This window comes from Heliangelus exortis, chromosome 14 (genome assembly GCF_036169615.1).
Source record: "Heliangelus exortis chromosome 14, bHelExo1.hap1, whole genome shotgun sequence".
NCBI lineage: Eukaryota > Metazoa > Chordata > Aves > Apodiformes > Trochilidae > Heliangelus > Heliangelus exortis.
The window spans coordinates 4187861-4215272 of record NC_092435.1 but is presented as its reverse complement, the minus strand read 5'-3'; the positions used below and the strand labels follow the sequence as shown (position 1 = coordinate 4215272).

Sequence of the window (27412 nt, the reverse complement as noted above, 5' to 3'; positions counted from 1 at the left end):
GTCTGACAGAATCAGCAGTGAAACGTCTCTAAGTTTGGCTCTTTCCTTTTGGTTAAACCCTGACCTGTACTCCAGGGTTATAGAAGGCTCAGGCAGCCAGGACAAACTCCTCAAATGAGGTTCACTTTGGGGAGCTGGCAGCACAAGGCAGACATCCTTCATCGGAAAGTGTCACGAGTTCAGCTCAGTGAACTCCCGACTCCTACGTCGTGAACATCAACTACATGAAGTCCTTAAATGCAGACAGAAGCAAACCAGACGTCACTGTATGTAATCTCCATGGGTCTGTCACATCAGAACGAGCTGAGGCGGCAACAACTCCTGCAGAGGGAGGAGTCCCGCAGGTGTGCGATCTCCCAGCCGAGGACCGCCCTGCAGGAGGGGGAGCCCCAAGAGCAGCCGAGGCGAGCTGTCGGTAACTCGCCTCCATCCGCCCTGTGAGCTCACACGGAGCTCACGGAGCTCAGACCCTTCCTGAAAGAGCGGCTGCCGGTGCAGCAGCTGTGGGAACGGCCGTGCCGGGGCGCTGCGGCCGCGGCAGCGCAGACTGAACGCCGCTGGTGGCTGCAGCGCAAGGGGAGCGGAGGGGCACAGCGCCTGCCGCAACTGCCAGGATACAAAATGGCTTCCGCCTCGTAAGGCGGCGATACGACCTCGCTACCCTTGTTCAATATGGCTGCCTCCCGGCAACAGGCGGCGGGGATAAAAACGGCCGCGGTTCCCCGCGGAGCTGAAGTCAGCGGCTCGCAGAAGAACCGCGGCCCCGCCCTTCGCCCTCCTCTGTAGCTGCTCCTGTCCCGACCCCGCAGCAGAGCCGCCTGCGAGGGAGGAGCTGAGAAACCACAGAGCGCTGAGCGGCTGCGGTAGTGCGGGAACACCCTCTGGTGGGCAGGTGGAGGGAGAGGAAGGTGCCCTGCTGTTGTCTCACGGGACTCCCGTGGCGAGAGTACGGTGCGGCCCCAAGGGGCCTCGTAGCCTCTACAGAGCCTGGGTTGTCACAGTGTGCCCTTCAAGAGGGAAAAGGACTCCTGTCCAGCACAGGCCAGCACCCGGGGGATTCCTGGGGAGCCGCTGGTCCTGCTGCTCCATCTGCCTGTGGTTGAGGGGTGCCACTCCAGTCAGTTTTATCCACACCCCTAAAATGTAGGTATTCTGGATCTCCATGAGCTCTGCTGTAACAACCGCTCTTCCAGTATCACCTCAGCTGCATAAGCTGTTTCTTGGCTATACTGATCCTTCTCCCCTCCCTACAGCATTCTTGGCCATTGCAATACTTTCAGCTTACTCCTTCAGATGTGGAGAAAACACAGCCCCTTTCTGCAGTGCTCTAGACTCTCCAGATGTACTTGATTAGCACATTTCAGTTCGCCGTTAAATGTTTTGTACCAAAGCTGTTAATAACGGTGTGGAATAGGATCAATTGCAAGAATTCTTCTGGTGTTTTCAGGTGAGGCCAATCAAAGAGCTGATAAGGAGGCGGCACCCAGCACTGCAGAGAAGGACAGAAAGGGCTGTGAAGAGCTGCCCCACCTTCTGCTGGGGGTCTCGGGCGAGGCCAATCAGCTGATAAGGGGGCGGCACCCAGCACTGAGGCTCAGAGGAGACCTCATCGCTCTCTGCAACTACCTGAAAGGAGGTTGTAGCCAGGTGGAGGTAGGTCTCTTTTCCCAGGCAACTCTCATCAAGACAAGAGGGCATGGTCTCAAATTGTGCCAGGGGAGGTTTAGGTTGGATATTAGAAAGAATTTCTTTACGGAGAGGGTGATCAGACATTGGAATGGGCTGCCCAGGGAAGTAGTGGATTCTCCATCCCTGGAGATATTTAAAAAGAGACTGGATGTTGCACTTTGTGCCATGGTCTGGTAACCGCAGCGGTAGTGGAGAAAGAGTTGGACTTGATGATCTCAGAGGTCCCTTCCAACCCAGCCGATTCTATGATTCTATGAATAAGTGAGGAGGCTTCTGCGTAGCAGGGTAATTGCTGACACTGCAGGATGTCATCATCTTTCTTGGCTCCTTTGTAAGTGGCAGGAGATTGCAGGGGTTCCCCAAGATCCCACTGATGGAGCAAGCCACTGATACAGAACGGTCCAAGTGCCTGTTCTGCATCCTGGCTCACCAGGGGCTGTGCTTCTGCTGGGAGCTGGAGTGGGAGGGTGGTGGGGGTGGCGGGACAGAGCTGTGCCATGACACACAGAGGATGCTGGGGAAATGGAGTCAATTGTCTCATCCATCTTGCAGGTGGCATCAGGCCCCTGTCTCAGAGCCTCCTTCCAACTGCTGCTTCAGCAAAATTCAGATGTGTTGGCTCTGAAGCATTTCTTTTGGCTCAAGGAACTTTTTTTTACCTCCGTGTTTCCGCTTTCAAAGCACGTCCCAGGGAGCTTCAACTGGGATGCCCCAGTCTCCCTTTGACAGCGGGTCTCCCACAGTCCAGGCTCAAAGGCTTGGCAATGCACAAAGCTTTCCCTTCCCAGTCCTGGGGCTCCACGAGGAGCCTTAATCTGTCTGGATCGTGGGCTGCCTGCAAACTCTGTGCTGCGGCGCGGGAGGCCCCCTTGGGCCCCTTCTCCACTTTCCCAGCGGCCACAAAGCAGCAACAATCGCCGGGGTCGCCGGGGCACAAAGCCGCTGGCAGAGGGCCCGGGCCCGCCCTAACCCCCGGCTCTGCCTGCTGCGGGCTGCCCGCCTCTGCCGGCCTGTGCAGACCTGCAGGCGGCACCGGGAGCCCTCCCGGGCCACGAACACACCCATGAGGGTGTGAGCCGGCAGTAGAGGAGCAGGGCAGGGCTGTGCCGTGCAGGGACACCCAGCTGAAAACCCAACCCCAGTACTCACCTGGCCTGCCGGCGTCCCAGCTGCAGGAACCCGACGTCCGCAGGGAGCAGGTATTTTTCCCGCTCGGCTTGTTTCCCCGGGCTGGCAGTGCGTGCCATGGGGACACTGTCCTGGATTGCTACAGGAGCTGTGGGAGAGCTGGCAGAGCGGCAAGGGGGGGTGATCATCCTTGCCCTGCGTGCGGCTGAGGGGCTGCCCGTGCTATTTCCACACTCTCGAGAGTGGGGATGGGGAGCCCAGGACTGGCTGCACAGGGGAGGTGTGGGGCGTGAGGTTGGGAGTGAGGGATCTAAGCCAGGCTATGCTGCTCCTGTTTTGTTGTCACTGTTCCCTACGCTGATCCAGGAGCTGTGCTCTCTTCCCACCCCTGTGAGGTCAGGGCCTGAGACCCAGCTCCTGCAGACCTGCCCAGCATGCTGTCTGGGACAGCTCAGCTCAGTAAGGGCAGAGGGGTCTTGCCCTGTCCATGGCCACCTAGTTGTCCTGTGACAGCATTCCTGGGGCATTAAGGCCCCTGTGGGGCTGCAGGTGCCTGCTGCCAGGTTGGTGGCTGTCATCCCTACAGGCCCCCTGTACCCCTCTCACTAAGACTTGGAATGTGCTGTGGGGGATGTTTGGAGACAACTGAGGTCTCCTTCTGGCCCTTATGGACCTTCAGTTCCCCCTGTGCAGCTCTCCCTCTGAAGTCAGAACAGAAGCTGAGCAGGGTCTGCTGCTTGCCCAGCCCAGCTCTATTTGGGACCTGTGCCCTGTGTAGGTGTGTTGCACAGTACTGGTACCGCTGCGGCAGCCCTGCTCTGAGCTGGTGAGCCGGGTGACGTTTTCTTTCCAAACCTACCAGATAGCACCACTGGCACAGATTTGTGGCATGTCTTGTGCCACTTTTGCCAAGCTTATGTCTTGGCAGCAACAGCTTAATGCAGCAGCTGGGTGCTGAAGTTCAGCTGATGCTTACAGCCCCTTCTACCGAACTTTGTACCCTTCATGGGAGTCAGCTGGGGCAGGTGGCAGGGTTTCCCTGAGCAGCTGATGACACATAGTGCTCTGCATGTGTGACCAGCGAGGTGAGAACAGGGCAAATCCCAGGGGATGTTGGCTGAGCCTGCTGCTTCCTGTGGTAGTGATGCCTTTGCTTCTGGTGACAGCAGGGGTATGAGCCTACAGGCAGAGCCCCCAAGCACAGGGAAGGAAACTGACTGGTCCCACAGTTTCCTACATTTAGGAATTCCTGCCCATTAGGGCTGGCTACTTTGGTGTAATCACTGAGCAACTAACAGCTGCTGATCTGGTCTCTAGAAGATGGAAGGAGCAGTGAATGTGGGCACCTCTGTGCTGCTCAGCATCTCCTGCACCTTGGCTTGCTGGATCTGCTAATGGCAGCCCCGAGACCTCCCCTAGCCTGCAGGTGCCAGCTGGGCAGATTAGGGGTCCAGCTCTTGTGTTGGTGCCTGGCTGTGCATGCCCCAGCAGCTGTTGCTCTTTGTGAGTCCTGGGGGAAACTCTGCACCCCAGCCCTGGAAACTAACACACTGGTGTTATTTGGGACCAAGGCACCATGCTGGGGTACTGTGGTATCACAGGAGTATACCAGGATGATCTCAACCATGGTGAGGGCAAGGCAGAGCTGCTCTGGTTTGGTTGGCTGGAGCTGAGCTACCTTTGCTGGCTCTCCCCCAGGCCCAGGTTGGGATGGGACACGGCCCTGGTAGGCACACCCTTGGCCCCAGCATTGGCAAGGATGTGGATGGGAGGATGTGGTTGGCTGGCTCCCATACCTGGTTCAGTGGTCACAGTAGAATTGAGAGTCTGGCTTAACCTGTGGGATGTTAGTGTACTGGGGGGTGCCTGGCCTGTTGGGGAGGTTAGGATAGGAGGAGTGCCTCCACTGCAAGGCAAGTAATAACAAACATGGTGTTTCTCAGGATGGGCAAGTGGAGCCTTTGGGATTCTCTGCTTCCTCTAGCCGAGCACCAGGAATCTGGGGATCACAGCAAAGCATCCTGGCCTTCTCCCCGTCCCTGTGTGTGAGGAACTGAGTAGTAGCCCTACACCCAGCCTGCATCTCTGCAACAGTAGGAGTGGGTTTTCCCCCCATACTGCCACTCTTCCATCCCCACCCCCAACACAGTGCTTGGACCAACAACTTTCCTATGCCTGCTCTGCTGCAGCTCCTCCAGTTCCCCTGGTGGGGACCCCATTGCTGAACTGGAGGTCTGACAGGATGGTGCTGCTGAGGCAGGGACCTGGGCTCAGGGAGGAGGATGGGAACATCCCAGGCTGTTGCATGTCCCCCACCTTTGCAGCAGGAGCCCTGGGCATGAGGCTGGATGATGCTTGCAGCTGGGCTGCTCCTGGGGAGCCTGGGCAGAAGGTTGGGTCTAGCTGGCCAGCAAAGCTGCCACCCTCTGTAGCCTGCTCAGTGCCTCTGGCTCCAAGGCACAGCACTGAACCCTTGGATGAAGAGCAGGCCCTGCTCCCTGCCAGCTCTGGCCTTGCTCTGGCTCCTTGAGCAAAAGGGTCGCAAGGCAGCCTGCTGAACAGGTTGGACTGCACCCTGTGCTCTGCTTTCCCTGGCACCACACCTTGCCTGTGGACATGGCCAGCAGCCCTGTAATGCCCCAGGGCTCTGTGGCAGCTGCTTGCCAGCATACCTGGACACAATGTGCTACAGTGCCACATCCCCATGGGGTGGGGGAATGACGTCTGTTGAGGGGTCTGTGTGTTGGGGGGTCTGTCAACATGCAATGTGCATTCTCTACAGGACTCCTGACCTCTGTCCTGGGACAGCCTGACATTATGGCAGACCCACCTGGCTGCTGCCACCCCTGTGCCACCTGCCTGCTCTGCCTCTACAGCTGCCAGTGGATCACTGCCAAGAAGGAGAAAAAGAAGGTCCTGCATACCACCAAGGTGATACCATGGGTGATGGGGTGATGCTGAGCTGGGGCTGGCCAGCCACTGTGTGGAAGCCTCAGAGTGGTGGCCAGGATGGAGAAGGGCTCTGGCTGGGGTACTCAGCCCAGACATTGTGCTGCTGACACCTTCCCACTGGTCCTGTTCCCCAGGGCTATGCCCAGTGAGAGCTGAGGTGCTACCTGACAGCCTGTCTGCCTAGGGACTGCCCTAGCCTGGAGCAATGAGAGTGAGTTGTCTATTCCTGCTGGGTGGCAAGGAGGGTAGAGAAGCATGCCAGCAGCAGCAAGGCTGAGCCATGGCCATCCTCTGCCTGTGTGTCTGTGGTAGGGGTTGCTTATGCCTGGAGTAGAGAAACGCTCTCCCCAAGGGCTGAGTGAGGTTGGCCAGTCCCAGGGCTGAGTGCCTGGCATGGCACGTGGGACTCAGTTCCTGGTCTGGGTGTGGCCCCACCAGTGGGGTGCTGCAAGGGGGTGTCACCAGCAATTTGTAACCTGGGAGGGGTGAGGCCCTGAGATTCTCTGAGGTCTCCGACTCCCATAGGAGCAGCTATGCTACTGCTTGTCCTGTCTTGCCTGGAATGTGTGAGCTAGTCCAGGCTTCCAGGTGTCACACTCAGCACCTGTGCCACCCCTCAGCTCCCTGTGTACACATGACTGGGAGCTGGAGACCCTGAAGCTAAACCTGGCTTTGGCTGGGCAGCCAGGAACAGTCTGTAGGCTCATTCCTGCAGTGGCAGCTCTGAGGCACAGCACCCCTCTGAGCCCACAGATCACTCAGCTAGAAGGCAACAGGACCTAGCTCCCTGCTCCTTCCATCCAAAGTCCCAGTCTGTTCCCAGGAGCTGCTGCATGGGAATGGACACGGTCCTGCCACTCAGGGGCTGCTCTCTGCAGCCTGGCACAGGCAGCTTTTTAGCTTTTAGTCCCATCTTCCTGTAGCATGAGTCCAGCCAAAATAGCTCTCAGGGGAGCTGGTCCCTCTCTATGGGACAGCTCAGTGCCTGTACCCATTAGGTCAGTGCCTGCTGTGACATCCTGTGCACACTGCTGCAGGCTGAGTGCTTTTTAACAGTCTCAGGAACCTGGCCAAGGCCTGGATGCACTGCAGAAGTGTGCAGAGCTCTCATCTCTGGCTTTCAGTGTGACTGCAGCTGGTTCATTTTCCTCTTCTGCGTCTTCGTCTTCACACTGGTGTGGCTCTACTTCGCCATCATCCTCCTCAATGATTTCCACAACTTCAATGAGTGAGTAGGATCCCACATCCAGCCTTGCTCCCCGTGTCCCCTCTGCCCCTCTGACTGTCCCCTTTGCTGGCAGGTTCATCTTCAAGCAGAGGAAGTTGTGGCTAGACTGGTCCCTGGTCCTGCTCATAGCTACAGCCGTGCTCATCATCTACTTGTCTGTGCTGCTGGTAAGCCCCACTGATCCCACTTAGGCTGCTGAGGGTACAGAGCTGTGCTGAGTCCAGGCTGGCTGCCATGTGCTGTGTAGAGCCAGTTAGAGCCTGCAGGGTCCAGCCTACTGGAACTGTGTCAGCTTGAGCATGGCCAGAATGTGTCAAGGGGACAAGAGTTCCTCTGGTTGAGTCCTGTGCCCTTAGAGGGCTGCAGTGTGGAATACAGCAGAGCTCTGACAGCTCTGTTCTTTTCACAGGTCCTTGCTTTGTGCTTGCAGCTTTGTGGTCAGCCCTTGAAGCTACATTGGCTGCACAAGGTGAGTCTAGAAGTGTAGGGAGATGTTGCCTACCATAAGTGCCCTTGCATCTTGGGGAATTGCAAGCAGCCTACCAGGGCTGCTGTGACCCCCACTGAGTAGCTGTGTCCCTTCTGAGCAGGACTGCAGATGTTAGTCCACCAGCCACATGTCTCTGGGATGTGAATATTCCTTTTGGTCAAAGCATGGGCTACAGAGCTCAGCTGCAAACCCAAATGGGGCAAGTGGGTTCTCAGGACTTTCAGGGACTCATGAAGAAGGGCTGAGGAGGGTTCTGCCTGCACACATGCTGTGTGCTACCCTAACTGCCCTGTGTCCTGCCCCACAGACCCTGCTGATCTTAACTGCTCTGGTGGTGGCTGCAGCCTTCACAGGGCTGGAAATAAAGTGGGCGGAGGAGTGGAGAAGTGCACATATCTCTCTGCAGGTGAGTCACCTCGATACCAGAGACTCCCTGAGTGCACCCAGTACCTGGCCTGTGGGGATGAGCTGAAGAGTGGTGACAGGACCCCCCAGCATGGCTGTGTGCCATGGGGGTGTTACTGCCCTTGACTTCTGCTGTCTGGCCATGTAAGATGCTTTACCTGCTTTTGCAGTTCTGCCTGGAGCAGCTGCAGTCAGGGTGATAAAGAGTGGCAGGACCAGGGCAGGGAGTCTGGTCAGCTCCCCAGGAGCCTGGCCTTCCCTCCCTGGCATCCTGGTTCTTCCAGCGGTGCTGACTGCAGTTGCAGATCCCTGACACTGGAGCAAGTGGATTTTGGGGACAGTGGCTGGGTTAGTGCCTGCTGACACCCTGCCTTCACCTCTTCAGGCAACAGGGCCCTTCCTGCACATTGCAGTCGTGGGGGGAATGACATTTCTTGCTTGGCCTCTGGCCAGTTTCATCTACTGCACCTACAACACAGGTAATCCCCCTTTAAGTTCTTCACCTCCCCTTTAGCTGGTTCCCTGCTTTCTGGTACTCAACTGAGTAGCACTGCTGCAGTAGAAACAGGTCCCCAGGGCTCAGTGTCATAGTCACTTATGCTCTTGGTTGCTGCTTCTCATGCCCATCCCTTGGTACAGCTTCAGCCCACAGCGCTCTGCAGCTGAAGGGGGACTATGTATAGCAGACTGAGTCCTGCAGAAACTCTGGATTGGGGTGCCAGGCCAAGAATAAATCTGTAGTGTTCCTAAGGCTGGGAATGCAATGCCTGACCAAGAGCAACCAGAAGTTAATACTTGATGAAGCAGCCTCAGCTTATTCCTAATAGCCTGCAAAATACTTCCTCTGGACCTCACCCCTCCTAACTTCTCTGTCTCTGCCTGCAGGTCTCAAGGTGGTTTTGCTGCTTGTGTACAGTGCACTGATGATTGCACTGTATCTGGCTCCACTGGGAATTGCCTCCCCTTGCATCATGGAGGAGAACCAGCTGCCCCCCAAGCCAGCCCTGGTTGGCCACCGAGGAGCCCCCATGGTAAGTGTCCAGCACCAGCAGCATCCTGGTCCAATGGTCAGGGTGGATGGGGCAGGCTGTGCCTGGCCTTGGGTCACTGGCATCAGACCCTTGCTGCTGCATGCCTGGATGAGCTCTGGCCAGCTCATTAAGGTGGTGTCCCCATACCAGCCTGGCCAGCACAGGGCTGGAGGGTGGATGAGCACGGGGTGAGGGCAGAGCTGCTTGCTGAGTGCTGCTGAACCAGGAGCAGGCAGCTCCCAGAACTGCCTGTGTAGTGTGAGCTGGGAGGCAGGGACTAGGCAGGCTCTGTCTTTCTGCACCCAGCCCTCTTTCATCCCCCAGGCTACCAGAGTCCCCTCAGACTCATTGTGGCTACCCAAGAGCCCAGCCAAGCTGCTGGGTGAACACGTGCCTCCTTCCCCTTCTTGCCTGTACCCTCTGCACTAACACTGTTCCTTTTTCAGCTGGCCCCTGAAAACACCCTCATGTCACTACACAAAGCAGTGGACTGTGATGTGCAAGTCTTTGAGACAGACATCATGGTGAGGTAAAGTGGGGCAGCAGTGGCTCAGAGGGAGGAAGTTGCCTGTGTATCCTGGGATGTTGTATTCCATATGGGTCATTCTGAAACACACCTAGAGGGCTGATACTGTCTGCATTTGGAGGCAGCCCTGTTAAAAGAGTTCTGACATTCCCACCTTCCCAGTGTGAAACTGGCTTCAGCCAGTCCTGGGAGAGGTACTGGGTTTCTGTCCTCCCCACACAGGTTTCCTTTCAGGGCATTAGGAGGGAGGCACCATCGGGGAGGTTTACTGCTTGCAAAACAGACCCTGGCTCTAGTTCATCTCATGCAATCCTGCTATGAGGACAGCTGGTGCAGTGAGCAGGGAACTGCTTGGTTCATGGATTGGTCTATAGGTGTTCACATCTGTCTGAGGCATTCCAGACACTCACTTTTTTGTGTAGGGGACCACAAGTGGGTATAAGGACGGGGGTTACCCTAGCAGGGTGGCTGGGAGGGAGCAGAAATGACAGGGCATGTATAGGAGACAAACAGCTTGAAACACAGAGCTTCTCTCTCTGCTCCTTTGACAGTGCTGACGGGGTCCCGTTCCTCATGCATGACGAGGAACTCACCAGGACCACCAATGTGCAGGCTGTGTTCCCTGAGAGGGCTGCCCTGAACAGCACTGCCTTCAACTGGACAGACCTCCAGCAGTTGGATGCTGGCAGCTGGTTCCTAGAGGTCAGGATGCCCCAGGGGTTGCTGGTCAGGGATGGGTGCATTTGTGTGTGGAGCATGAGCCCTGCCCTGGGGAAGGTTCCCTGCACAGCACTCATCCAGGCAGACCTGGAGAGGGTGCAGGAGCACATCCACAGCTTCACCCTTGGCTGTGGTTATGCTCCAAGCTGGTTTTTTTTCCGACTTCTCATATCAGTCACAGGGGAGCATGGTTTGAGGGCAGATCTCATGTATTTATTCTCAGCTGCACAGCCTGCCTGAGCTTGGAAGCAGCTGTGGCAAAACTTTTCCCAGAAGGTGACTAACCAACTGCTGAGATGCTCTGGATGCCCACAGATGTTAGAGCTGCTTCAATTGTGCTGTTAGCAGGGAGAAGGTGCCCCATGAATGTGCAAGGGAAGGATCCCTGTACCTGTCTGCACTGGAGAAGATGTGGAGAGGCCAATGTAGCAAACTGAGAGACAGGCACCAGTTTGAGAGGTGGAAGCTTATGGGGAGTCTGCCTGTGCTGATTAACTCTCACCCTTGCAGCGGAAGCCGTTTCCCACCGTGCAGAGTCTTTCTGCTGGCGATCGCTACCAGGCAACTAAACAGAGGATCCCATCCCTGGAAGAGGTGCTAGAGGCAATCAAGCAGAGCAGCATCTCAATCATGTTTGACCTTCGGCCTGAGAACCACAGTGACTACCAGACCTTTGTCAATGCCACCCTAGAAGTGATCTTACAGTCAGGCATCCCACTGCAGCAGGTGAGTTGGCCACCGCCCCACCACTGCTGTCACACTGCTGCCGTGGTGGGAGGTGCCCTGCCAACCCCACTTGGCATCCCATACACCACATCCCCACATGTGACTCCTGCTGGGGAACCCAGTGCGGATGTGTGGTTCTCTAGATAGGAGAGGTTGCCAGTAATTACAGGTTATTGCCTGCAGCTTCTGACCACTCCAAATACCCTGGTTCCTCAGCACTGGCCACTCTCATATGTGAACAGTGACTCAGTCTTGGGAGGGGAGGGGAGTTAGAATGCTAGCTAGAGCAGTAAAACAATGCTCGGGCTTGCATTTCCCATTGCTGCACCACACTTCTCCCTGCTGCTCTTGGACTTCTGCTGCAACCTCTGGTGTTGCCTTTGTACTTCATCCAACACAGGACATGTGTTACCCTGAGGATGAATTAGCCCCCAAACCACTTAACATTCTTTAATGTTAAGTGCTTTTTGGGAATGCAGATCATGAAGGGACACAAGAAAGACTTACACTGTAGTGCTGATCCAAGGTGCATTCTTGCTGTAGTGTTGTGGCCAAAATAATGCACTGCTTGATCCATTCAAGGACCCAGAAAGGACATAACTGTTGCAGCTTAGTCTGGAACGGCTTTCTCCCCTCAGTGGGGTCTGTTTTGCTTAATTTTTGGTGAGGACAAGCTCTTAGGAAGCTGTCTTGGCTGAGATCTTCATAGAAGAGCGGTGTGTGGATGGGGGAAGGAAGCAGCTGTCCAAGCAAGCCATGTGTGCCTGGACCTGCAAGGGAGTACAGTAGGACAGCTCACTCTGGGGCACCTCTCCTCCCTATGTGCCCTTTGGCTATTACCTAGGTCCTCTGGCTGCCAGATGGGTTCAGGAAACAGGTCAAACAGCAAGCCCCAGGCATTCAACAAGTTTATGGCCGGAAGAGACTCCAGAATGAGATGGAACCACTGCTGCATGTCAATCTGCCCTACCAGGACATGAGCTTTGAGGAGATCAGGTGAGAGAGCCTTGTGCCCAGAAACTGGGGAGGTGTGGGGCCTGGGCACTGTCCCCAGGACCAGCAGAGGGGAGGGCTGGCACACTGCTGGGAAAGGCAAGGTGTGTGCTACAGCCTTGTGGATAAGCTTGCCTTATCAGACTGGGCTTATACAGGGGATGCAACTGGCTGCAGTCCTCTTCCTTGTCAGGAAATCTGCCCAAGGTCTGGCTCTCCAGACAGTTGCTCTATGTGGCTACAAATGCTGTATCACATCCCTGATACACAGTCCTCTCTGGCTGTATGCTGAGTGTGTCAGCAACCTGCTCTCTGCTGCTCTGACCACAGCTGTCCCTATGCAGGCAGTACCGCCAGGACAACATCTCTGTCAACTTGTATGTGGTGAACCAGCCCTGGCTCTTCTCTGTGTTGTGGTGCTCTGGGGTGACCTCTGTCACCACCAATGCCTGTCAGGTGCTGAAGGAGATGAAACACCCCATCTGGCTGCTCGTAAGTGACCCCTCCATCTTTCACCCTGCCTCACAGCCCTGTGCCCCAGGCACTTGTGGATCCATGTCTGCAGCAGCCCTGGGCAGCCAACTGCCTGAGGGGTAGCTTTTGTTCAGTGCTGTGCTGGCATGGGAACAAGTGACCCTGTAGAAGGAACTCCTGGCACAGCAAACTATACTGTGCCTCCAGCACACTACCCCAATGGGTACTCATGGCTTGTCTTGTTGCCTTGCAGCCCAGCAGCACTTACCTTATGATCTGGATTGTTGTAGACTGCACTTCCTTCCTTGCCATCCTCTGGGCCTTCCTCTTGATGAAGTAGGTTTGATCCCTTTCCCCCTCCTGGGGCAGGTCTGTTAGGGGAGGCTGTAGTGTGACCTGCGTGGCTGGTTCATGCCCAAACTCAGCCATACCTGCTCTCTGGACTCAGATCTTGCAGTCCCTCTCCTGTCTGGTTAAATGAGACAGCAATGCATGGAGGCAGCTTTTATCACCAGGCTGCAGCTAAATGTCTGGCCTGACCTCTTAACCAGCCTTATCCTCAAGCTGCTGGATGCCCAGTTTCATACTTTAGCTTGCTCTTGATGGGCTGTGGCTGGAAGACCTTGGCCCTGCTCCTTTAGCAGTGCTGCAGGCAGTGAGAGCAGATCCATGTGGTACTGTGTCTCCTGTGTGGCCCTGCAGTTTCCAGCTAGGAGCTCAAGGGAGGCCACACTGACATGCTAATGCTGATCCTATTCCATATCCTAGGAAATGCTCCCGGAGAAGACAGCCAGCAGGTGAGTGTGGACAGATGTGAGCTTGCCTTCCCCTAAGCCAGGCTGTGCCTGTGGGACTCTCCCTGACAGGCAGACAGCTTTCTCTAGCTGAACATGACAGAGCAGTTTGGGATGGCTGGGGGAGGGAAAGGAATCCCAGCCTGGGGAGTTCCTGTCTTCACCTTAGCAAACAGCCCTGTGGGACAGTGCTGGGGAATCCCATATTCCCCAAGTCTCCCCAGGCCCGCTTTACGGGCTGCTCTGCCTGTCACTGCAGGGTGGTGGCTGCTTGTGATGACTCTTTTTTCCCTCTGCCTCTCCAGAGTCTGAGACAGATGTGCTGCTCACAAAGATCAACAGCTTGATGCAACAATGACTCCTCCAGCCTGCATCAGCCATGGGGAGAGGCAGCCAGAGCCGTGTACAGCTCAAGTTGGGAGCACTCCTTAGGCCATCTTCGAGGCTCCTTTCCTCTACAGACTCCTTCCTGAGCCTCCTGATCCCCCACAGGCTTCCTGGCTCCTTGTGTGGTGTGCAAATGCACTTGGCTGAAAAGTGCTCCCACTGGCAGCTGCGATGAACTGAAGTTTTTGCAGGGGTTTCCTGGAGCTGGTTTATGCCTGGGGGCTGAGTGGGTGCTGGGGCTAAGGCCAAGACCTCTGTCTGTCCTGGGGTTTGGAGACTAGTGGGGGTTTCAGTTTGGTGCAGGGGAAGGGCAGCCTCTGCCTCTTAACAGCAGCTCTACTGCTTGTGATGGGAAACCTTGTTTAAAGTGCTGCTGCCCGGGGCTGCCTTGGCTGATGGCTTGAGGAATAGGAAGGGAGGTGCAGGTGGAGGGGGGGAGGGAGGCGGGGAGGGGCAGTTGGCTTTTCACAAGATGGAGAATCACAGAATCATTCAGGTTGGAACATACCTGTAAGATCATCTAGTCCAACCTTTAACCTAACTTTAACCCAACCTTTAACCTAGCTCTACCAGCCCACTGCTAACCACGTCCCGAAGAGGGGGAGGGCTCACCCCTGTGCTGGACACAATTCCTGCCACTGCTGGCTTCATGCTTGGGGGCGAGGGTGCTGTCACCCCATGTAAGCTGTTCGTGCCTGTTGCTCCGGGGGAAAAGGTGGAAAAAAAAAAGGTGGAGCTGGGGGTGGAGAATGTTTTGTGCTGCCAGGATCACGTTTACGCCCCTGCTGCAGGGAGGCTGGGGACCGGTGAGAGTCCCTGAGCTTGGAAAGGGCGGATCGGGTCAGTTTTAGTTGTTCCTATCTACGTACGTCAATAAAGCAGCGAAACAGTAGACGCACACTAAAGGGAGTGAGCTGGGCATATCTTTTTCCTCCCCCTTTCCAGCATCTTCACCGCAAGGTCCCGGCTGCCTGTAACACTGCCGGTACCGTCCCGAGGCAGGCGGGGATCCGCGGCACGTCCGTGCCATCTAGCGACAGCGCGGGGAAGCAGTGCTGGGGTCCAAGAAGCTCCTTCGAGACGGGCCCTCTGCAGCGGGGAGGAGGGGAGGCCGAGGCGGGCGGGCCTCCCTGCCAGGGTTCGCGGGGCGGGGTGCGCAGGCCAGGCCGCCCCCGCATCCCGATGGGCTCCGGGCAGCCGCGCCCCGGAGCAGAGTAGCGGGAACGTCCAGGTGCGGGTACGCTGTCGGTACCCGGGCGGGCGTCTACCGAGGCGGTGTCGGCCGGGGGCCGGGCTGGGGGCGGCTCTTCGGCCGGTTCCCGCGGGGCGGGCGAAGGTTCGGGCGTTCGCGGGGCGGCACCGTCCGGAGCGGCCGCTGGTCACGGCGGAGCCATGATCCGCCGGGAAGGTAAGGAGCGCTTTGCCCCCACCTGTAGCGCCGAGCACCGCGGCCCGCCGCCCTTAAGTGTTTGTCCTGCCGGTACCGGCACCGGGATTGCTCCCGGTGTCCCGAGCTCTTGCTCGGCAGCTCCCGCCCTCCTTCCTTCTCTGCCTCCTCGCCATGGGGCCGGGCGGCCCTGCTCGGTGCACCCTCGGGGTTGAAACTTGAGGACCGGGTGCTCCGGCTTCCTGTGCCCCCGAGTGCGGGGCACATCCTGGTGCCACCGTGGCTCGGACCAGGCAGTCCTGGTGTAGCTTACAGCACGCTCTGGGGAGCGCAGGTATGGGGGTGTGGACCCTGCTGGTGGCCAGCAGCACGGGATGCATGCTGCTGTTTTTGTGCAGCCTGGACTGAAATGGGATATCCACTCAAGGTTCACCATCTTTGTGTCCTAGTGTTGTGGCTCCTGTTCTCCACCTGCTTCTTTAGCTTCTGCTGATAAGGTCAGGAATGACCAGGCAAAGATGACTCAACCCCACTCACAGGATGCTGGGCAGTGTCTGTAGCCACTGTCTGATCTTGCAGAAAAGGAAGCACTTGGTGATAATACAGGGCTGGGACACCTATAAGGCCCAATAAATCTGGAGCTTAAGCAAATCCCAGCTTTTCCTGGAGCCAGCATGAAGCCCAATTTGAAGCAGGAGTTATTCATGTTTCCCTAGGCTCCTTTCTCTGTTCTTCTCCCATGATGAGTCAATGTGGACCTGTGACACAGGCAGGACCCCCTTAATGTCTCAGCAGAGAAGAAACTAGGAGGGAAGCCAGCTGCTCAAGCTAGGACAGCAGGTGTCACACACCCTAGCAGACACAGGCCTCCTTGTTTGATGACCTGAATTCCCTGCTGAGAGCCCTGGGATGAGCACAGTTGTCCTTTCTGCATGAGTTCCTAGGTTAAAAGATGAGTCCTCAAACAGTGGCAGGATGGCTCCCCCGCCTCCTTACACAGATGCTCTTTGTCTGCAGGCTGCTTGGGTGACAAAGGGAAATATTCACTGATAGAGCTAGGACAGGCTCAGAGTCCATGGAGATCCTCAGAGATGGATCACATTTGGGGCTGGAGATTAACTGGCAGCTTCAGCCATCTACCCAGAGAAGCATGGAGATTTGGCACAGAGAGACCACAGCTCCACTATTACAGGTCCAAGGTTCTCTCACAGCTATGGTGAGCCCAGTCTTCAACCAAAACATTGCTTCATGGCAGCCTCCAGCTCCCCTCCTGGCCATCATCCTTCCTTCCCCTACCCCCAAGGCATCATGTTCCTTTCCCACTATGATCCTGGCTGACCCAAGGCTGTTTGCTGTGTGAAACAATTCTTGTGCTTCCCCCTGTAGAAACCCAAAGTTTGCAACTCAAATAGCTGAGCTCTTTTGCAATAATCTTGCCTTATTTGATGCTGCACTTAGCTTTGGAGCAGCCATCTGGCCACACATGGGAGACTGCAACTATTGAGTTCTTACAGCCTTGTGCAACATATCCAGATTCTGAACAGTTTCTCTGCCTGGGAGGTGGCAGTGTTGCTCAGGCTGAGTTGAGAGATGAGTTAACCTGGCTTTAGACCCTGATTTTCAGAGTGGAGGAGGCCCAACAGGCAGAACATTTTCCCTTCCAGCCCCTGCCCAGCTCTTCACCATGGCCCCTCTGCACTTCACAGCAGGGTTAGCTCTTCTAGGTATGTGTAAGGAGGCTGGTTTTGTGGCTGTCTGACTTAGGCAACTTGAAGCATTATCCAGGTGAACTCCTTGCACTGCTCCAAGGCTGCACTCAAGCTTCCCCTGAAGATGTCTGTCCATCCTACACTGTTAATGCCTTTTTATTCCTGTATCATCTCTGCAGACACTGAACGGGCAGTGGAAATTCTGACCAGATACCAAAGCACCCTGCAGACCCCAGAAGAGCAGGAGCTAAAAGCCTCTATTGGAAAAGTCTCACACATCTTCCAAAGTGAACTCTTCCAGGCTCTGCTGGGTAAGCCCCTACCTTGCAGTCCCTGGGTCTTTGTGGCCTCCTGGGGATATGATCCTACACAAGTGCCTGGCACTGACCAGGCTGGGTTCATCCTGTGCAAACATGTGGATGCCTGCAATGCCAGGGAGCTGGGATGCCTTTTTCCTTCAGGGCTTGGGCAGGAGATTCCAGGGGTCAGGGCTGCAGTTGCTCTGTGTTTGCAGCACAGGATCCCACAGTCAGGTGGATGTGGACAGAGGGTAAAGCTTTCTTCATCAGGCAATGCCAGATCTATCCAGCATCTGCTAGGGTGCTGAAATGCTATGAGCACCCTGTGCATGGTGCATGTGTGGTGTGTCCACAGCCACTGTTCTGCTGCCATACCAAGCCACGGGGCCTTGCTGTTCCCTGTATCCCTCAACCTCATCACAATGTGCTATTTTCCATTCCTGCTGTAGACCCAAAAAGAAACTAACTTTTTCTATCTTTGAGAGAGAATCCATGTGTATCCAGCTCTTTTTGAGGTATCCTGGCCTTTTTTGCACTTACACCTATGAGCACATGCAAGGAACACACTGTGCAAGTGGCTGCATTTCACACAAGAAGCAGATTTGACAGCAAGGCTTGTCTTGGGGCTGGGCACCAGGAAATACCATGTTGAGTGCAGCATAAAGATCTTCGTGTGGATTTAGACAAACACAGCTGGAGTTTTGCTGGACTAGGCAGCTTCTCTGTGCAAGATCTTGCTGAACAAGGTAACGTGAAAATGCACTATATTTGCAAAGTATTTTTTTTATAAAAAACCCCAAAATTTTATGGTTTTGGACTCTGAAGTTGCTCGGCTCCATTCCCTGCCATAACAGAGCAGATCCTAGCTGTGTGGGTTTACTTAGGGTACTAATTTTGGAAGTGATCTGAGAGAACCATTTGCAAAAGTTACAGCATGCCAAGAGGAGCCGGAGCTCCTGCTCAACTCCTCTTCTTATTCCTATTTTTTGTGGGCCTCAGGGAAACACACACAGCCGTGGTGTTTACTATTCCCAGGTCTGCTGGGAGAGAAGCTGAGTTTACCTGCTGGGAAGGGAGGGAAAACCCCAGAAGCTCTACATCCCAGAGGAGGACCCAGGCCCTGAGGTGCAGAGCTCCAAACATGGTCTGTGCCTTATTCTCAGTGTGTTTTGACTGAAGGTTGTCTCAGCCCTGGAGTTTCCCCTCACCATTGCTCTGCTCTCTTGGCAGCCCTTGCCTTTTCTTCATATCTCTGCAGCCAGAGACCCATTTCAGTCCCCACAGCGCCCTAAGTTGCCAGAAACTCCTCTGTGCTTCAGGTTATCCACTGAAAATTAAATACAGTCATGGGATGAGCTGTGTGTCCTGAGACGTTTTATTCTTTTCTTGTTCTTGCTTTCAGCCCCAGCATTTCCTTGAGCAGGGCTTGTGCTGGATTGTCTGGAATCCTCACTGGCTGCAGAGATTCAAGGCAAGGGAGAGCTTCCTGGGGCAGTGGGCCCCCATGCCAAAGGGACCAGTGTTCATCTCCTTTGTTGCCCCTTCATTCATACAACTGACGCTCAAAATGGTCCCCAGGCCATGGTGAGCTCCACGCTGGAGGCAGTGGTCCCCATTGTGATCACTTTGGCAAACCTGACATTAGCCCAACACCCCTGTGTTTCTTTGTGTGCTCCTCCAGCCTTCCCCAGAGCTGTGTGAAGGCAGTGAAGCAGCTTTCCCAAAGCCCAGGGCTGTTTATATTGGAGTAAAAGTTGTGTGGGGAGTCTGTAACTGGAGGGAAAATGTCCACGTGCACGCCGAGCTGGCTACAGTTTGCACGTTAGTGAGCAGACACTGCACAGACTTTCCAGCTGCCTCCTTTAAGCTGTCTATGCCAGTGTCCTGTCAACACTTGCACAAGGGAGTGTAGCTTGGTTGCTGGTGACCTTTTCAACTGTTTAATCAGGATATTAGTTTCCCGTGCCAGAGCGAGCTTTCTCTAGATGTATTTACCTAACTAGGAATTTGCATTAATTACTTCTGCCCCATGACCCACGCTTCCTCATGGAGTGTGGGTTTGTGAATTCCTCTGTCCCTGTGTGGACACATGTGGTGCTGTCAGGTTGTGTGCTCTCTTGTCTCTGCACATATCTGGCACACACCAGGGTCATTTGGTGTCCATGGTCCAGACTTGCTGGTAACAACTATAGGAGGGTGTGGGGCCATTTTATTTGGTTTTCACCTGCCTTTTTCCCAATGTGCTGCTGTGTCTCTGTCTAAAGTTTGCTTGGAGTCATGGAGCTGGTTCCAGGTTTGTCTTGAGGGGTGAGGATTTGCAAGAGACCAGTGGGTATGCCTCCTACTGCAGAGGTTTCCATTGCAGTGTCCCACCCCATGTCAGATGCTTCTGGCTCTAGAGAGGTCTCAACCTTTGGAGGTCCCTCCTCTTACAGCCTTTCAGCAACATGGGTCTGCTTTTTCCAACCCCTTGGGAACATGAATGTGTGAGTGTGCTACATCCTTTCCCTCAGAGTGCTCCTACAGGTAGTGTTCTCCTAAGGCATGCATTGATACTTGAGTTTGAACACCAATGTGCATTATGCCATAGTGGAGCTCACCAGAAGTGCCACACATTATGGAGCTGGGCAACATGAAAAATGGCAGGGATGTGGCTTTTTGTATGTTTTGGGTTTTTTGTTTGTTTGTGTTTTTTGTTTTTGTTTTGGTTTTGTTGTGTTTTGTTTTTAAGAATAGGCTGTTTTGTTGACTCCAGAAGCCCTAGTCTGCCCACCTCCAGGTGGAGGATCTGCTGGAATGTTTGGTAAAGCTTGTTTAGTGTCCAGGGCTGGAAATATCTATAGTCGGAAAAGTGCCCAGTGTTGCTCTGCACATGCACCATTTTCTGCCAGGCTCCTCTGAGCGCAGCACAGCCCTTTAAATCTTTCTGACCACCGTGCTAACTCCCAGGAGCTGCCCGTTCTCCAGGGTCTGGACACCCTGACAGACACAGAGCTTGCCCTGGCGGGTGCCTTGGCAGCTCTCTGTGTGCGCAGAGATGCGGGAGCTGCTCCACGCTGGAATGCACCAACACTCCCCCTCTCCCCCCCCCCTCCCGCTCTGCTCAACAGAAATTCCTTGGCAGTTGAGAGGGAAAACAGGCTGTGCTGGCTCCTTCCTTCTGGCCCCTCTCTCCCAGCTGGGTCTTTCCTGAGTCCGCAGAGCCAAGCACATGACTCGCAGCCTGGCAATAGCGCACTCGGGGAGCCTGGGCTCTTGGACGCTGTGGCTGGGCTGGGCAGTTCTGGGTCTGCTTTCCCTTTGCTCGCCAGAGCAGAAATGCTTGGCCCTGTCTCATGCTACAGGGAAGGATGAGTCTTGTATGCAAAGGCAGCTCCCTGACCTTTCCTTCCCAGAGCTGGGGTTGAAAGGAGCTGTTGTGCCCTTTGCAGAGGGCAAAGTTGGGCAGACAGGCAGTGTTTGTGTTCACTCAGCCATCCCGGCTGCCAGAAGCCCAAAGGCCAATGCTCTTCCTGAAAACCCTCTGGTACTCCCATGCCCAAGCAGTGGATGATGCAGACCTCAGTGAGTCCCTGTCAGCTGCTCAGGACCGTATCCCTCTGTGGCTCCTTTTACCCTGAACAAGGTTCCTCCTGGAGAGCCCTGCAGAGGCAGAAGGAGAGGGAGGCTGCTGCTGACTCAGTGCTACCCCGGGTGCAGGAAACTCAGCTCACCAGCACTGCTGCTGGGGATGGTGGTTGTGGCTTCACTGGGTGGCTGCAAGAGCCAGGGTGCAAAAGGCGAGGAATCTGAAGAATTCCCAGCTCTCCTCCTCTTGCAAATTAGCCCATGGTTTCCATTCCAAGGATGGAAACTCACAACTTAATTGAAACTCTGCTGTGGCTGCCAGATGTACAAATCCTGCCTACAGCAACAGGACTAGGAGGTTGGTCCAAGGCTGGGGTTTCTGCTTGAGGTAAAGCTGCAGTGACACAGCTGATGACAGTGCACGTGGCAGGGAAGAAACGTGGTTTTCTGGAAGTATGCATGCTTGCTGGCACAAGGGCACTGCATTAGCCTTCTGACATGGGTGCTATAGAAATACTTAATGACACTTATTTGATGTATTGAGCCCAGGAGGAAATTGTTAGACAAATTCTAATCCATATAAATCTTGAATTACTCTTCCTTATTAGATCCAGAGCAAATTTATGCTGTCATCAAACAGAAATTTGGTTGTAAGACAGAACATGCAGCATCATCTTTTGCTACCAGTGCCCTCTTACTGAGGCTTTTCAGGTAGCACTGGTCTTAAAATGCAAAAGTGAGGCAGACTTGGGTGCAACCTATGATGCCCATGTAAAATGAAGGAAACCAGCATATGTATTAAATTATCTCTAATGCCATGCACATGTGTTCTAAAATGTACTCCTGTCACAACTGTGCCCTTGATCCCTGAATCTGTTTCCCCAATACTGAAACTCCTCTAATCCCTGGTGCCAGCAATGATTCTCTCTTCTATCAAGCATATAAAATGGACTGAGAGTTTTGGAGGTAGAGGGTGGCTGCTTCAGAGGACAAGCTTCCTGCTCTGCAGGTACCTTGCCAGCTTAGCTACCCGAGGCTGTGTTCCTGCAGCAGATAGGTTACAAATGGGGATGCTGGCAGCAGTGCACCCCCACAAGGGGTCTGTTCAAGTCTTGTTTTCATTTTTGCAGAGTTTTGTGCACTCCAAGTGTAATCTGCACGGCCAGGAGTCCCCGCTATCACTTTATGCAATTGCTGTTTTTATAACCAGAGGGAGAGTTGTTTTTGCATGAAAACAAATTCCCATTTGTCTGCCTGTGTGATGACTGCTTGCCATGACCTCATGGTCTTTGGGAAGGGCTTCAGGGGCTGCCAGCCCCAGGAGTGGTGGGCAGATCTGAGGACTCCCACTCCTCCTGTCACTAGCAGCTGCCCCATTTCTCCCCAGGCACAGGACAGAGCCTGGCAATGATGCAGTGCAAAGCAGCAGTTCCAAAAGCAGCATCAACGCCAGGCAGTGGCACAGTGCTCTGTGGACCCTGGCACCCGTGTGGCCTGGCTGGGCTCCCTGTGGGCACAAAGCTGCTCTGCCAGCAGCTGAGACTTATAGCAGCTTTTTTTCCTGCAGCTGAGAGGTCATCAAGCAGCCTTTGGGAGCTGTACAGTGGGAGTCAGTACTGCTCCCATCTTATCTGCAACATGGGATGCACTCAAGAGCGTAGAGAGCTGGCTGATGTTATCACCCCACCACTCTCCACCATTTCTGAGAGGTCCTGGCAAACAGGAGAGGTGCCTGAGGACTGGAGGAATGCCAGTGTCACTCCAGTCTTCAGAAAGGGCACGAAGGAAGATCCAGGCAATTACAGATCAGTCAGTCTCACTTCCATCCCTGAAAAAATGATGGAGCATCTCTTTCTGGAGGTCATCTCTAAGCACATGGAGCAGAAGAAGGTTATCAGGGGTAGTCAGCATGGATTGACAAGGGAAATCATGCTTGACTGTTTTGATAGCCTTCTGTGATGTTGTGGCTGAATGGACACATGCAGGGAGACCAGTGGATGTGGTCTGCCTTGACCTTAGCAAGGTTTTTGACACAGCCTCCCATAACATCCTCATGAGCAAGCTCAGGAAATGTGGGATAGGAGAATGGACAGTGAGATGGATTAAGAACTGGCTATGGAATAGAGCCCGAAGAGTGGTGATCAATGGTGCAGAGTCCAGCTGGAGACCTGTGACTAGTGGAATCCCCGAGGGATCAGTGCTGGGTCCAGTCCTGTTCAACATCTGTATCAGTGATCTTGATGACAGGAACAGAGTGTCTGCTCAGCAAGTTTGCTGGTGACACAAAGCTGGGAGGAGTGGCTGACACCCCAGAAGGCTGTGCTGCCATTCAGAGGGACCTGGACAGGCTGGAGAGTTGGGCAGGGGAAAATTTAATGAAGTACAACAAGGGCAAGTGTAGAGTCTTTGCATTTGGGAAAGAACAACCCCAAGTACCAGTACAGGTTGGGGACTGAGCTGCTGAAGAGCAGTGAAGGGGAAAGGGACCTGTGGGTGCTGGTGGATGGAAGGATGGCCATGAGCCAGCAATGTGCCCTTGTGGCCAAAAAGGCCAATGGCATCCTGGGGTGCATTAGAAGGGGGGTGGTTGGTAGGTTCAGAGAGGTTCTCCTCCCCCTCTACTCTGCCCTGGTGAGGCCACATCTGGAATATTTTGTCCAGTTCTGAGGCCCTCAATTCAAGAAGTGCAGGGAACTGCTTGAAAGAGTCCAGCATGGAGACAGATGGTTAAGGGACTGGAGCATCTCCCTCAGGACAAGAGGCTGAGGGAGCTGGGGCTCTTCAGCTCGGAGGAGAGGAGAATGAGAGGTGACCTCATGAACATTTACAAACATACAAAGGGTGAGTGTCAAGAGGATCAAGCCGGGTTCTTCTTTGTAATGACCAATGATAGGACAAGGGTAATGGATGCAAGTTGGAGCATAGAAGGTTCCATGTAAAAATATGGAAAAGCTTTTTTACTGTGAGGGTGACAAAACACTGGAACAGGTTTCATAGTGAGGTTGTGGAGACTCCTCTGGAGACATTCAAAACCCACCTGGATGCATTCCTGTGTGACCTACACTGGGTGGTCCTGCTCTGGCAGGGGCATTGGACTCAATCTCTCAAGGTCCCTTCCAACCCCTAACACTGATTTCTGTGAACGCACAGTGCATGGGCATGTGATTAAGTACAGGAAGAGGATGGGCACTTGTGTTTTGGGGTGCAATCCTGCTTTGTGAAAGCCTCCCTGGGAAACAGTCTGGGGCAGTGCTCAGCATGTCCCTGCTTACACTGCCCAGTGCTCACCAGATTTTCATTAGAAATCTTTATAAAGTGGGCATTTAATGCCCATAATGTGGCATAGTCGCAAGTGAAAAGCCACACACTAAAGGGCTGTTGCAGCTGCTTCATCTCTGAGCTCCCAGGGATTGCCAGGGGAACAGCCACAGCCCCCTCAAGCTGAAACCACTGCTTGTATTGCTCACAGAAGGGCTCTCCAGCCTCTTCCACTGCAGACACAGGCATAGAAAATGAACTCAGGTTTCTACTGTGGCTTTTCCCACTCTGAGTGCTTAGCTGTGCTGCCATGACTTTTTGGCCCTGCCAACTCTGCCAGGCTTCCTGTTTCCCAGGTGCTTAAAGGGCTTCATTACCTTTTTATGCCTTTTGCAAGGTGTTTACCAAAGTCCTTTGGCTGACCTTTTGGAACTTTATCTTTAACCTGGCAGCATTTACCATTGTTTCTGGTTTTCTCATTTAAACACAACTTCAGCTGTTTAGATGAATGTCTTCTCACTTTTAATAGCCTCCCTTCCCCCGTGGTCTAGCCTTGCTTTCCTCCCTTTTGCCTTTACATTATCCTGCAGCCAAGCACTGTGTATTTGCTCTGATGTCCCAGTGGGGCCTCTAAATAGGCTCAGTGCCTCCCACGAATGTTTTACCCTCTTCATTACCCCTTTCAGTTTCTTCATTAAAAAGCTGCTCACTTTTGATATAGTTCCCTTTCTGAAATTAAACACTTCTGCAATGGCTATATTGGCTTTCTTTGCAACCACAGGGGTGCTGGATCTGGAAGACCATGTCTGACCTTGCTCTGGAGATGAGCTGGGGGCTGCTGAGGGCTGATAATTGCCTGAGTGCATGACAGCAGGGGCTTCCTTGGGGAGGAGAAAAGCTCACTGCAGCCCTTCTGCTCCCTGCAGTCATCCATGTGTGACCAGGAGAGGGTAAAATGCTCCTAGCAGTGGTAGAAAAGGGTCTGGGTTCCCTCTGGAGCTACACCCAGTAGCAGCTGCCATCAGGTTCTGCTGTCATCCCATAACTGTCTCTGGAGCAGCAAGGGCTGTTACACCCCATTCTCACGCCTCTCTTTGAAGCCACTACAATTTACAGCAGCAGACTCAGGTCCCTGGAGCCCAGAGTGAAGATCTGCTTGTGGCAGTGCACAGGTTGTATCATGCCAGGCAGGAAAATGAAATTTACGGGGGGAAGGAGCTGGAGATAACACAGCTGTAGCCATCAGCTTTAGAGCCTGTACACTTTGAGCCTGATGTCCTAGTGTCCTGTGCCCTTTCTTCTTGTCTTTGTGGGAAGGGTGCTTCTCTGTGAGCCAGGGCAGCAGCTATGGGAAGAGAAAAGCAGCAGGACGGGCAGCAGGGGCCTGCCTTGTGCAGGATGCTTCTTGGAGCAAAAGGGACATAGGTCCATGCATGAGGCTGGCATAGCCTGGAGGAGAGCAGCATGGAGTGGGTTTGTGATTTATGTTGCTGAGCATGGTTTGCTTATACTCCCTGTGGATTGTGTAGTCATTGCTCCAAGGAAATGCCTTTACTGTCCACAGCCATGGGACATTGCACTCTGAGCCAGGTATATTTCCACCTCTTGCCTTGCACTGGGGTTAGGGATGGAGAGCCAGCAGAGCCCTGTCCCAGCCCATCACACAACCTCACACAAAGGGCTCAGACTTAGGATGCTCTGGGTACAGAGCAGCTGCCCACAGATGCTGTACCCCATGCAGGATGCTGGCATGGAGCTGCCTCCACTGGTCCTGTAGGTGTTTCTCACACTGTTTTGCAGATATCTATGAATTCTACAACTTCATGCTGCACTCCGCACCCCTGCAGACTCCCAGCCCAGAAACAAGTTACAGCAGAGCCAGGCAGCAGCATGAGGTGAGTGAACCCAGCTCCATAATCACACGTAGAGAGTTCCAAAACCTCCCCCAGGTAAGACCCACTCTGGCACGATGCTGCAGGGCCAGACCCTGCACACTCCTGCACCAAGGGGAAGACAAGGGGCACAGGAGGCTGCCAGCATCACACCCAGGAAATTTCCACAACTCCTCTATCATTGCTTGTCTCATTAATGAGGCAATTTCTCTAATTCAAAAAGTGTTAATTGAATTATTCCTTATGCAAGTAGCTTGAGCTCCAGATTAGTTGTTCCTGTCTGACACCGTCTCCCATGGAGATATTTCATCTCTCTGATCTAGCCACCTTGTGGGTTGCTTTTGATGCATGAAGTAGGCTGAGTCTCTTAAGTTTCCCTTTTCAAGATTATTTTCCAACTCTCAGATAACTTCTGTCTCTCTTATTTAATTTTCAACAGTATTTTAAAAGATATGGAACTAGGTAGGAAGCCAGGAATTGAGCTGGTGTGCTTCTCCCAGCTTCCAACAGGAGCCACTCCTTCTGGCCCTCCCCAGCTACCAGCTTCCCTCACACAGACCCAACACAACAGCCCAAGCCCATAGACACCATCGAATCCATCCTCCTTTCTCAAAAAATGTGCTTGTGTTGCTGAAACATCAAATCCAGCCCATACCCAGCAGTGGGACAGCCCTGGATGGGTCTGCAAGCCTACACTATCAGCTGCAGTGCTCCTTCTGCCCATGGGGCCATGGTGGGGCAGGCTGTGGTGGTGGTGGGATGCTCACTGAAAGCAGGATTAGTCCCTCCTGCGTGGTGGGAAGCTCATTTGGGCCCTTCCAGAAGTGGTGGTGGTGGTGTCTGGAGGCTGCTGACCTGCCCTATCTGCACGTCCCCCCCTGTCTTGTTTCAGAACCGGTCCCAGGATGGTGAGTGGAGGCTTCCCACAGGGTCTGGGGACAGCGTGCCAGGGACACCACCGCGGCTGGTGAAGGTGACAGCACGGAGGACAGAGGCCCGGGCCAGTGTCTGCAGCCTGGTGCTTGGCTCTCACAGCGCCCTGCCCCAGGTGAGCCTCCATGCACCCCCCCCTGCCAGCCCAGCCAGCAGCTGGCACTAAGGGGACACCCCCCATAGCACCGTGGGGACGGTGCCAGGAAGGCATTTTCCTCCCCTGGGGCTGGCAGTGTTTCCTCGGAGCTGTTCTGGTGATGCTCAGGCTTGGAAATACAGCATTCACCTCTGCCAAGGGCCAGACAGCTCCAAAACCTTACCCTTGTGTCAGCATTTACCATGGTTTGGTGCTGGTCCTCAGGGCTCGGAGGGCACGTGAATATAGTGCAGAAATAGAGAGGCCGTGCAGAGCTGGAAATCCTCCCAGCCTCATCCCTCTCGCCTCCAATGCTGGCACACTCCCACGTTGCAGATTTCTTTACTTTTTTCTCTGAGCTCTTAAATGGCAGGTGCATTCCTCAGCTTACTGAGAACTTTTCTCTGCTGTCTTATTTACCTGGAAACTCTGTTTATTTGAATGTCCATCATAAATCCTTCCTCCTGGAGCAAGTGCATCATTTGAGCTATGCATTTAAAGGAGTTTTAGGGGTGAGCAAAGGGAAAAATGCACTTTTGGGATGGATGATGTGGCCAGGATGAATGGACCTCACTGCAAATTTGAAGTGATATGAAAATGTTGTTTTCCTTGGCATAGATTGAAATTATGCTTGTTTTCTAAGTCAGTGTATTCTTCTGAAATATTTTAAATACAAAAATTTCACTGC

General features: G+C 54.1%; 2 protein-coding genes across 7 annotated transcripts in view; both read left to right on the top strand.

Moving 5' to 3' along the window:
• The first annotated feature begins 865 nt into the window (after window positions 1-865).
• GDPD2 (glycerophosphodiester phosphodiesterase domain containing 2) lies at window positions 866-14448 on the top strand. 3 transcript variants are annotated; one of them, XM_071757534.1, is made up of 16 exons: window positions 866-884; window positions 5600-5748; window positions 6894-6997; window positions 7071-7164; window positions 7407-7466; window positions 7795-7893; window positions 8278-8371; window positions 8778-8923; window positions 9370-9452; window positions 10001-10151; window positions 10680-10895; window positions 11740-11891; window positions 12233-12380; window positions 12616-12698; window positions 13131-13159; window positions 13462-14448. In XM_071757534.1, exons 2-16 carry the CDS (start codon window positions 5635-5637, stop codon window positions 13512-13514), a joined length of 1626 nt encoding a protein of 541 aa, XP_071613635.1. In that variant the 5' UTR covers window positions 866-884; window positions 5600-5634; the 3' UTR covers window positions 13515-14448. The 3 variants fall into 3 exon arrangements, with proteins under 3 accessions (XP_071613635.1, XP_071613634.1, XP_071613636.1); XM_071757533.1 differs by lacking the exon at window positions 866-884 and adding an exon at window positions 2652-2888; XM_071757535.1 differs by lacking the exon at window positions 866-884 and adding an exon at window positions 5904-5980.
• Window positions 14449-14702: 254 nt separating this feature from the next.
• The window catches only part of DLG3 (discs large MAGUK scaffold protein 3), a 75626-nt gene continuing 62916 nt past the window's right edge, over window positions 14703-27412 (top strand). The window contains exons 1-4 of one of the 4 annotated variants that reach the window (XM_071757448.1): window positions 14703-14951; window positions 16819-16950; window positions 25564-25658; window positions 26548-26703. In XM_071757448.1, the coding sequence (XP_071613549.1) occupies window positions 14936-14951; window positions 16819-16950; window positions 25564-25658; window positions 26548-26703 (399 nt within the window). In that variant the 5' untranslated portion in view covers window positions 14703-14935. Of the gene's footprint in view, window positions 14952-16816; window positions 16951-17937; window positions 18083-25563; window positions 25659-26547; window positions 26704-27412 lie in introns of those variants that run through there. The other 3 variants (XM_071757446.1, XM_071757447.1, XM_071757452.1) reach the window with 3 other exon arrangements.